This window comes from Oncorhynchus clarkii, chromosome 4, assembly GCF_045791955.1.
Source record: "Oncorhynchus clarkii lewisi isolate Uvic-CL-2024 chromosome 4, UVic_Ocla_1.0, whole genome shotgun sequence".
NCBI classification, from domain to species: domain Eukaryota; kingdom Metazoa; phylum Chordata; class Actinopteri; order Salmoniformes; family Salmonidae; genus Oncorhynchus; species Oncorhynchus clarkii.
In genome coordinates this window covers 61,806,110-61,817,002 of record NC_092150.1, presented here as the reverse complement: position 1 = coordinate 61,817,002, position 10,893 = coordinate 61,806,110, and the positions used below count along the sequence as shown (strand labels likewise).

Sequence of the window (10,893 nt, the reverse complement as noted above, 5' to 3'; positions counted from 1 at the left end):
ACTAGCCGACCGCCGCCCAGTAACCTGGCCGGAACCTTCGTCACTGTTCTAGCCGGCTACCACCTGGTACGCTACCCTCTAACTTAGAGGCTGCTGCCATATGTACAGTCATTGAACACTGGTAACTTTAATATTGTATGTATATGTACATACATATTGTATGTATATACTGTTTTCCACAGGAGGTTGGTGGCACCTTAATTGGGGAGGACAGGCTCGTGGTAATGGCTGGAGCAGAATGAGTGAAATAGTATCAAATACATCAAACACGTTTTCCATGTGTTTTATGCCATTCCATTTACTCCGTTCCAGACAATATTATGAGCCATCCTCCCTCAGCAGCCTCCACTGCCGGTATTCTAGTCATGACTCATCCTATATAACTTATTTTCCAGGCTTCTTTCATTGCTAGATATTACTATACTGTTGGAGCTAGCAACATGAGCATTTCGCTGCACCTGCAAATCTGTGTACACAACTAATACACTGATTCCTTGATGAAAGTAACAGGCAGGGTTACATCGCCATCGTGTGGCTGCTATGCAATGTGCCACAAAAAAAATCCCCAGTGAAATTTGTATCGATTTGGTTTTGGATTTAGCAAGAACTGACATGATGCCAGTTTACAAAGAATGCAGTATATCATCTTTAGGTTCGGTTATGATAGGGCTACAGTTGAACTAAGCTTATGGCACTTGTCATGCAAGCTAACATGTGGATGACATCTCTGGAGAAGACCGGTCTACCAGGCAAGTCAAAGGCATGGGGAATACCAACAGAGGTTACATCCCAGACTCCCTCTGGCCACTGCTTGCATATGATGTACCTCTTTCAACAGTTTATAGTGTAGTCTGATGTTTATAGTAGAGTCTGTATCCTGGTGTTCATTATGTACGTACTGTATGTGTACTGTGTAAATATCAAATTCATTGTCCATCTGTATATTATTGTTTGTGGCAGAACCATTCCTGTACATGCAAACAAAGGTGATTGGGATTCTGCAATTAACCCCATCGTATTATAGATAATTTAAATGATCATGGTTGATTTAACATATTTAGCCCCAACTAATCGCTAACTACTATAATACATACATTCACACCACATAGGATTTTTTAAAAATAAGCTTTTAATTGGCAAATGCAAAATATCTACAGGAACACCCACATACTCTGGTCTAAAAACACATACTTTAATTACAAGTAGACTTCTCATTCAGAAGATAATGCATGTTGAAATATAAAAGCATTCAAAAAGGTATCAAAGGAAAGTACAGCAAACCCAGGTTGGCCGCAAATCCTACAAATCCACTGCTACAGTCCACAAAAGGAAACTAAGTCTTCACAACGAACGTACAGCTACAGATCAATGAGAAATATAACGCTTCTGGTATGGAGTCAGGCGCTAAGGTGTAGAATCAGCCACAGTTAGCTGTCCTGGCTGCCACAGTCGGGTCTGTCCATGGTGAGATCACAGCACCACCATGTGGCTGAATCAGGCACTGCTAGTCTGCTCAGTCTTCACACTGGAAAGTGTGCCGGTTTCCCCACCCCAAAACATAACAGAAGTCAGTGTCTGAATACATTAGTGACTACTTCTAATTAAGCACAATTTCGTATACATCTCAAACTATAAGTAGCTGGTCGTGACAAGTAATTATGATGAAGTCTTTATTGTGATAAAGGGGAGGATGAGAGATTACAATGGTCTGTACTCCCCCCCCTGAGATTATCATAATTGTTTTGGATCTTGCAGCACTGCACAAATGAGGGCTGACAGGAATTCATGACCTCCTTTTAAAACTGTACAAACAGTGGCAGGGTGCCACAATTACGCTTAGCTGCCTTTATGTCAGTTCTCAGTGCTTGTTTCCTTCGATTTCTCCACCTCTGTACAGAAGACAGCACAAATTAACAAATTGTACAAGTTATCAATTCAACATTTCTAGGTTATTTTCTTCATCCAACTCAATCTAAAATGAAGGGAATTGCAAGTGTTCTTGAAAGTCCTTCACAAAAAAAGGTTTGTAGTCAGGGTAACCAAGTTCTGAATACTCACCAACTTTCTCTTTGTCTCCCTCCTCAACTCGAGTCCGTTTTGTTCCTTTCTTGTGATTGGCTTCGTTCCTCCTTCCTCCCTCTCCCTCGTCCTCAGAGTCAGAGAACTCCTCGTCGCAGGCTATCCTCTTGTCTGAAGCACGGACTTAAACGAGACAGGAAATCAACATTCAGATGCTTCTGGAAATAGGATCCATGCTGCTGGCAATAGGGCCCAAAATGGATTCCATAGTGGAAAATCCAGCCACTGATACATTGAGAATGGCATAACAGCAGTAGATAGACTGTACACAGCGAATGTCGTGTGATTTGTCAGATAAGGCGTGTCTTACTGGACATGCGTTTGTCGGGGTCCTCTGCATCCTCATCCACCGTATCGTCAGTGATGGCGTCTTCAGGGACCGTCTGCATCTGCACTCCCGGGGCGTGAGGTAGCATCCGCAAGTTCTCAAACAGACGCTGCCTATGGGTTAATACACACAAAAGGCAATTGCTTTAGAGCAGTAACAAACATCAGTGCAGAAGCACACGAGAAGGCTCCAAGAAATTTGGATAATCATACGCGCCAACGAGAACTCCCTACCACAATACCAATTTCTTAAAGTAATAATGCAGCTGCAACAACCTCCATGCACACACACACACATCCGTAATGACATGCAACTCCTTAGGAGTAGCTGAATACATCTGACATGCTATATTTGATGGTCCATGACAGACTCAGTCCTTACTTGATCTTATCCATGTACTCCAACGTGTTCTGGTTGGTCATGTTGGATGGGCTGATGTGCAACTTAAAGTCAGGCCCAAAGTACTCAAAGTAATCGTTGTATGGCAGTTCTGGGGGGAAAAAAAAGAAAAAAAAAAGAAAACATAAGCGAAAGGGCCAGCACCAAGATGAACATGAAGGTTACGATGTACCTAAAATAAAGTTTCAGAAGGTCAACCCTTTCAGGTACATATTTTATACACCGATACAAGTCCCGCCACTTGAGAGCAGATATAATGGAAAGGGTAAGGGTTCTATTAATGTCCCAGATTCCATGAAGAAAACAGCTGGCTCCTTTGACAGGCTGTGATAATGTCCGCTCACACACACACACACACTTGGTGGCCCACTGACATTCTGCTTAGTCAGCTCCCTGTAGGCAGACAACTGTCAGGACCAGGACTATCCCTGGATGCGTCCCAAATGGCACCCTATTCCCTGTGTAACACACTACCTTTGACCAGATCCTTAACCCTACATAGTGCACTACTTTTGAACAGGGACAAATTGGGCACTGGCTAAAAGTAGGTCACTATGTAGGGAATAGGGTGCAATTGGGGACAAAACCCCCGTCTAGTGCTATAGCGTTTTCTCTAGAGACCCAGCCAATATGTCAACGGTGAAGAGAAGACATTGTATTAAGTTAACTAAAAAAAGTAGACAAGCCTCAATGGCTTGCTACTTTCACTACATTATACGGATCTAGGCAATCGACACTGAAATGAGGAAAGCGTCCTAAAATTTAAAAAAATAATGACACGAAATTGTGGGAAATAGGGCATTTTGAATAAGGAAAAAAATTAATCAACACACCGTCAGGGATCTCAGTATCCAGAGCCACAGCCGTCTCGTAGGTCCAGCAGCGGGCCACGTTGCGGATGGTGTAGCCTCCTCCACCCAGCATTAGTAGGGGAAGGTTGAACGACTTAATGTACTCAACACACTTAGCATGGCCTGACGGAAAAGCAGCACGAAGAGACAAAACACCACATAACTATAGGACCAGCATGGAGGGCTTAGAACAGGCTAATACGCTTCTCTAAGAACAAAATTAGATCATTACTGTTTAATAAATGACAGACTAAAAACTATCTGTGCAACTCCCAATGCTGGCTCAATCATTACAGTTCAAATTAAGCTCTACAAGTTTCAAATGGACTCGCACATAAAAACATGTAAGACGATTAGCATACCGCGGATGGTAAGGTTGAAGCAGCCCAGTCGGTCTCCTGAGAGGGAGTCTGCTCCACATTGCAGAACCACTGCACTGGGCTGGTACATCTCCATCACCTTGGCCATCACCTGCCAAGACACAAAGCACTTTGTTTTCTTCCATTGTTTCCCGCTAATCAGGGAATAAATTTAGACCTGGGTCGCCAGGTGTGTAAAATGTATTATCAGGTAGAACAGAAAACCATCAGAATCCGGACCTCGTAGGGTAAAAGCCAATTTATGCTTGACCCCAAAAATGTGGATGAAGGCTCCGTGTGACGCTTTTGCTGCGCCTCCAGAGGCTAAATTGAGCTCCATACCACATTGCAGTGTGCCTCCGATTTTGTAACAATGCGGAGGGCTCCGTATAGCTCCGCATTGACATGCCATTTCACTGTAAATGCTTAGACCAGAGTAATTAGTGCCTTGCTCAAGGACAGATTTCTCACCTGGTCAACTCTGGGATTCAAACCAGCAACCTTTCGGTTACTGGCCCAACATTCCTATCCACTAGGCTACCTGCAGCCCCGCTAGTGTCCAGCACTGAACACTGCAATACCTGTGCATACTTACAGGCTTGAAGATCAGCTCATACGACTCATCGTCAACGCCGTCCCTCAGGGGGAAGTTGACAGCGTAGTATTTGCCTTTTCCAGCACCAATATCCTACGAACAGAGTGGCAATTGAGGATTTTAAACACGTTTACACACTTGCTAATCCATAACTAAAACACTGCATCCATCATAAAGCGCTCTTCCCAAGCAAAATACTACAAATAATGGAAGTGAGATTATTTCGTAACTATAACTGTGGAAAGAAAGTCTCTACCCAGCTATCAATGGGCCACTCTGTCACAGAGCACCAGGAAGTTCACATTGAAGTGTGACACATGGGGCTACGTCCCAAATGGCATCCTAATCTATACATACTGCACTACTTCTGCTGGTCAAAAGTAGTGCCATTTGGGACGTAAGCCAAGTACTCACCCTGAGGTCTCCAGTCCCGGGGAAGTACTCTCCGTATTTGTGGAAGGACACAGTCATGACCCTGTCTGTGGTGTAGAAGGCTTCCTCTACTCCATCCCCATGGTGGATGTCAATATCTACGTACAGTACCCTCTGATGGTACCTGGGAACAAAGAGGTGTGAAGAATTAAACCTGAGGCATGCATAGTAGAACACACGCTGATATATCAGGAGGTCTACAAAAAACAACAAGAAAATCACCATCACTAATGCATTTCATTGTAGCAGTCATACGGTTTAGCCGGTTTCCATCTGGGAACACAAACTCACTTGAGGAGCTCTAGAATGGCCAACACAATGTCATTGACGTAACAAAAGCCAGAGGCCTCAGACTTCTTAGCGTGGTGGAGTCCCCCGGCCCAGTTCACCGCAATGTCCGTCTGCTGCCTGTTGAGTTTCACCGATCCCGCTGTGCCAAGGGAGGAAAAACATTTTTGTTTACACTATTTTCACAAGCATGTGTTGTGATTTCTGAACCAATAGGGACTAGTTCTACTGTTTGCAGGTGAAAAACTGTAGAGAGAGAAGAAAAAGATTTGGGTTAGGGTTACCCTAACAGATACACTATACAGCACATCAACTCATTCCAGGGTTCTTTATTTTGACTATTTTCTACATTGTAGAATAATAGTGAAGACATCAAAACTATGAAATAACACATTCCAGCTCCAACCATATAGTAAACAAAAAGAGTGTTAAACAAATAAAAATATGTTATATTTGAGATTCTTCAAAGTAGCCACCCTTTGACATGATGAAAGCTTTGCACACTCTTGGCATTCTCTCAACCAGCTTCATGAGGTAGTCACCTGGAATACATTTCAATTAACAGGTGTGCCTTCTTAAAAGCTAATTTGTGGAATTTCTTTGAGCCAATCAGTTGTCTTGTGACAAAGTAGGGGCGGTATACAGAAGATAGCCCTATTTGGTAAAAGACCAAGTCCATATTTTGGCAAGAACAGCTCAAATAAGCAAAGAGAAATGACAGTTCATCATTACTCTAAGACATCAAGGTCAGTCAATCAGGAACATTTCAAGAATTTTGAAAGTGCAGTCGCAAAAACCATCAAGCACAATGATGAAACTGGCTCTCATGAGGACCGCCACAGGAAAGGAAACCTCAGAGTTACCACTGCTGTAGTTTCCAGCTTTAGAAATAGCAGCCCAAATAAATGCTTCAGAGTTCAAGTAAACAGACATGTCAACATCAACTGTTCAGAGGAGACTGCTTGAAATCAGGCCTTCATGGTCAAATTGCTGCAAAGAAACCACTACTAAAAGACACAAATAAGGAGACACTTGCTTGTGCCAAGAAACACGAGCAATGGACATTAAACCGGTGGAAATCTGTCCTTTGGTCTGATGAGTCCAAATTGGAGATTTTTGGTTCCAACCACCATGTCTTTGAGATGCAGGGTAGGTGAATGGATGATCTCCTTATGTGTGGTTCCCACCGTGAAGCATGGAGATGGTGTGATGGGGTTTTGCTGGTGACACCAGCATGGCTACCACAGCATCGGACTCTGGAAGTGCAAATGTGTTCTCTAGAGTGATGAATCACGCTTCACCATCAGGCAGTCCGACGGACGAATCTGGGTTTAGCGGATGCCAGGACAACACTACCTGCCCAAATGCATAGTGCCAACTGTAAAGTTTGGTGGATGAGGAATAATGGTCTGGGGCTGTTTTTCATGGTTGGAAGTATAGGCCCCTTAGTTCCAGTAAAGAAACATTGTATGCTGTAGCATTAAGATGACATTCTAGAAAATTATGTGCTTCAACTTTGTGGCAACAGTTTGGGGATGGCCCTTTCCTGTTTCAGCATGACAATGCCCCCATGCACAAAACTAGGTCCATACAGAAATGATTTGTCGAGATTGGTGTGGAAGAACTTGACTGGCCTGCAAAGAGCCCTGATCTCAACCCCATACAACACATGACCAAAAGTATGTATTCATGGGAATATATTTGTATGTATGTATGCATACACTTACCAGCAGAGCCACCGGTAGACAACTGGCAGAACTCAAACAACCCATCAAATACAGGACAATCCTCACCAACATTAACTATGATAAAAACAACAAAACAAAATAGTGATTCAAGCAATCCATCAAGAAATATACATATATTTTTTTCCAATACTAGGTAAGTATGGGTAGTTTTCCCTGGTCCAGTCACAAGGTTAGTAACAACTCCTGGCCCTAGTTATGGCTCGACTTACACCGCTGCATTTGCTTGCTGTACTCTGACATGTTGTCTGGTCGTATGGATTGGAGGAACTGGATGTAATCGTCACTGTGGTATTTGGTAATTTCCTCTGCAGTGGCTTTGTGTGGTCTCTGCAACAAATAATAACAATTGCCTACTTCATGGCGAAAGAGAGAAAAAGCCATACCTACATATTCAGAATCAACCTTTTGACTTGAAATCTTGTTATAAACGTACATATATCTCCATTTTTCTGTACAGTCCATAGTTCAACAGTAGGTTGTGGGTCATTCGAATTCGGTGTGGTTTCATGGGATGCCCTTGTCCATAATAGTAATTGCCAATGTCACCTGTTAAAAAAAAGGAACAAAAGACCATAACTAAAAACAGAGCCTATATTTGAGAAATGTTGATGTTTCACACAGCATTCCAGCACTAACCATAATGTACCTCTACTACCACATAATTCTATTTTGTTTTAACTAAACGTTACTACGACAATGCAGTCAGTTAGCTAGCAGTACTAGCGCATGAAGCAACGCTGATAATGCGCAATAGCCGCTAGTGTCGTCATCTTCATCAGTTGTCAACGCTATCACTGGTCCCTTGTTGGCGGTAGTAAATCAATTTAACTTTCTGCTTATATTTAAAATGTCACAAAAACAAAATACCACAACAGCGTGTTTACTTGTTTAAAATTACTTTTACAACAAATGTTAACATTGCTGTGGCTGGCTAAACTCGCTAGCTACACACAATGTGCCCCGACAAGAGTGAAGCCGGCTAAACTAGCACTAGCTACAGTAGCTGGTTAACGTTCACTAGCTTACCGACATATCTAGATTCTAGAACACCGTCTCGTAACTTATTTCATGATCATAACAGGGACATAAAACAAATCATGTCAGGATTCTAGCCGATAGTACCTAGCTATTCAGAGAATGAATGGATATTACATTGCACTGGCTGTCATCACGCACCCTAGCTAAACGCGCTAGTTTGGCCTTGGAAACGTATTCTGAAAACTCTAAATGAACATGCATTTCTTTACCGTCATAGTAGTAGCAGACTTTCTTCTTGGTTCCACCTGCAACGGTGTAAGCCATGTTGAGTCGGATATCTGTTTGAGATGCTTGCCGAAACTTAAGTAGTATTTATGAACCTGGTGGCGGATAGAGACATTCACATTAAGGAATAGCCACAATAGAGGCGTTTGCGGTTTGCTTTCAAAATAAAAGTTATTCATTGAAAGTGATGCAAATGGGTACAAATAAAGGAATTATGCCATTTGGACTAGATAATGCTAAACAAAGTTGGAATGTTGTTATTTAAATTGAAGAAAATACAATAATTAGAAGAAAACAAAAATCAGTTGACATTGCACTGTGTATGTATTAGACTTCAGAATTGTATTGAAACCACCGTAAAATGAGCCATATTAAGTTTACCAGTAAATCCACTATGTGAATTGTTCACTCATATTACACTGTACAGCCTTACCTATGGATTGTGGATCAATACAATTGGGGTATCAGTATGCTCAGTGACACACACAGAACACAACTGTGAAGAGTTTTCACAAATATTAGTGTCGTAGCTTTTATTGCGGTACTTTGAAACCACTGTGACATGAGCCACATAAAGCTTACCAGTCAACCATGTTGGACATTCATATTGCACTGTACAACCTTTCCTATGGATTGTGGATCCATGAAATGGGGTATCAGTCTACTCAGTGACAACCACAGAACACAACTTTGAAGAGTTCACACAAATATTAGCGTCATAGCTCTTATTGCGGGACTTTGACTGTGGGAAATCACCTCCCCAGTCAGTCTATTGTGTATATTAACATTCATATTGCACTGTACAGGAACTCTGAAATCACTGACCCATTGGGCAAATTAAAATAGGGGATTCAGAACATATGTTTTTGCTTCTCCACTTTTTTTTACCAGCAAATTATCATAATCCAAGTTTCAGTATTGTTTTAGCTAGTCTGTATAAAAAAGAGATATGATCATTTTATAGGCTAAATTGTAAAATTGCGTGTGATATGATTGCATTTTGGTACCCCGCTCCGAGTTAAGTCCTTTTTGGGTGTATCTGTACTTTACTTTATCATTTATATTTTTTACAACTTTTACTTCATTACATTCCTAAAGAAAATAATGTAGTTTTTACTCCAAATATTTTTCTTGACACCCATATGTACTCGTTACATTTCTAATGGGGGTGGGGGGTCGAGGTGAGGAGGAAGGAGGCTTATTTAAGATACTGTTTGAAGAGGTAGGGTTTTAGATGCTTTCGCAAGATGGACAGGGACTCCATTGGGGTGCCAGGACAGAGAAGAGCTTAGACTGGGCTGAGGGCCAAGAGGGGCCATGAGACCAGGAGGGCCAAGAGACCAGAGGTGGCAGAACAGAGTGCTCATGTTTATTTATTTATTTATTTAATCTTTATTTCACTAGGAAAGTCAGTTAAGAACAAATTCTTATTTGCAATGACGGCCTACCCCGGCCAAACCCGAACCCGGACGACACTGGGCCAATTATACCCTGCCCTATGGGACTCCCAATCCCAGCCGGTTGTGATACAGCCTGAAATCTAACCAGGGTCTGTAGTAACACCTCTATCACTGAGATGCAGTGCCTTAGACCGCTGCGCCACTTGGGAGCCCATGGTTGCAGTGTAGGGTTTGAGCATAGCCTGAAGGTAGGAAGGGGCAGTTCCTCTTGCTGTTCCATAGGTAAGCACCATGGTCTTGTGGTGGATGCGAGCTTTGACTGGAAGCCAGTGGAGTGTGCTGTGGAGCTGGGTGACGGTTGAAAACCAGGTGGGCTGCAGCGTTCTGGATAAGTTGCAGGTGTTTGATGGTATAAGCGGGGAGCCCAGCCAACAGCCAGTTGCAGTAGTCCAGACCGAAGAGGACAAGTGCCTAGATCAGGACCTGTGCCACTTCCTGTGTGAGGTATGGATGTTGTAGAGCATGAACTTGCAGGAGCGAGCCATTGCTTCGATATTTGCAGAATACGAAAGGGTGTTGTCCAGGGTCACGTCAAGGTTCTTTGCACTCTGGTAGGGCGACACTGTGGAGTTGTCAACTGTGATGGAGAGGTCTTTTAGTAGGCAGGCCTTTTCTGGGAGGAAGAGCAGCTCTGTCTTGTCAAGGTTGAGCATGAGGTGGTGGAGTGACATCCAAGTTGAGACATCTGCTAGGGAACGTTCACGTAGGCTGATCTCCAACTGTTGTCTGTATTGTGGTGCTGCGGGGCATTACTAGGCCACCTGCCCAGTAAATAGACCTGACTCATTTTTACCACCGCTTCATCTGGGGCTACAGCACCCTGGAGGCTCCCCTCGCTAAACTCACTTCTCCCAAGGTACTGTTCACATGGTCCCCAGCTGTTGACAGGGCTTCTGTGGACCGTCCCGTCAGTTTGTGGTTGAGGTCAATGCTTCTGATGTTTGAGTGGGGGGCCATCCTGTCCCAGCGATCTACCCAGGACCAAAAGCTCCATCCCTGTGCCTTCCTGTCCCATCGTCTCAACTCCGCTGAGAGAAACTACGACATAGGTGACAGGGAGGTTCTGGAAGTCAAGATGGCGCTGGAGGAGT

The 10,893-nt window shown here is 43.2% G+C and overlaps 1 protein-coding gene across 1 annotated transcript; it reads right to left on the bottom strand.

Annotated features, from left to right (window-relative positions):
* Positions 1-1,107: 1,107 nt before the first annotated feature.
* On the bottom strand, positions 1,108-8,497 carry LOC139407765 (histone deacetylase 2). Its single transcript, XM_071151624.1, has 13 exons — positions 8,327-8,497; positions 7,513-7,625; positions 7,289-7,406; positions 7,059-7,133; positions 5,335-5,473; positions 5,026-5,167; positions 4,612-4,704; positions 4,020-4,128; positions 3,640-3,780; positions 2,789-2,897; positions 2,390-2,520; positions 2,059-2,202; positions 1,108-1,889 (listed from the first exon to the last, which is right to left on the bottom strand). The coding sequence occupies exons 1-13, from the start codon at positions 8,379-8,381 to the stop codon at positions 1,852-1,854; spliced, it is 1,407 nt and encodes a 468-aa protein (XP_071007725.1). The 5' UTR covers positions 8,382-8,497; the 3' UTR covers positions 1,108-1,851.
* Between the last annotated feature and the right edge of the window lie 2,396 nt (positions 8,498-10,893).

Bases quoted from the DNA above. Each gene is read 5' to 3' on its own strand.
- LOC139407765 (XM_071151624.1), bottom strand. From the start codon at position 8,381: ATGGCTTACACCGTTGCAGGTGGAACCAAGAAGAAAGTCTGCTACTAC. The intron at 7,626-8,326 runs GTAAAGAAATGC...TTTTTTTAACAG, and splicing joins AGTCTGCTACTACTATGACG to GTGACATTGGCAATTACTAT. The intron at 3,781-4,019 runs GTATGCTAATCG...CTTTTCCGTCAG, and splicing joins CTTCAACCTTACCATCCGCG to GCCATGCTAAGTGTGTTGAG.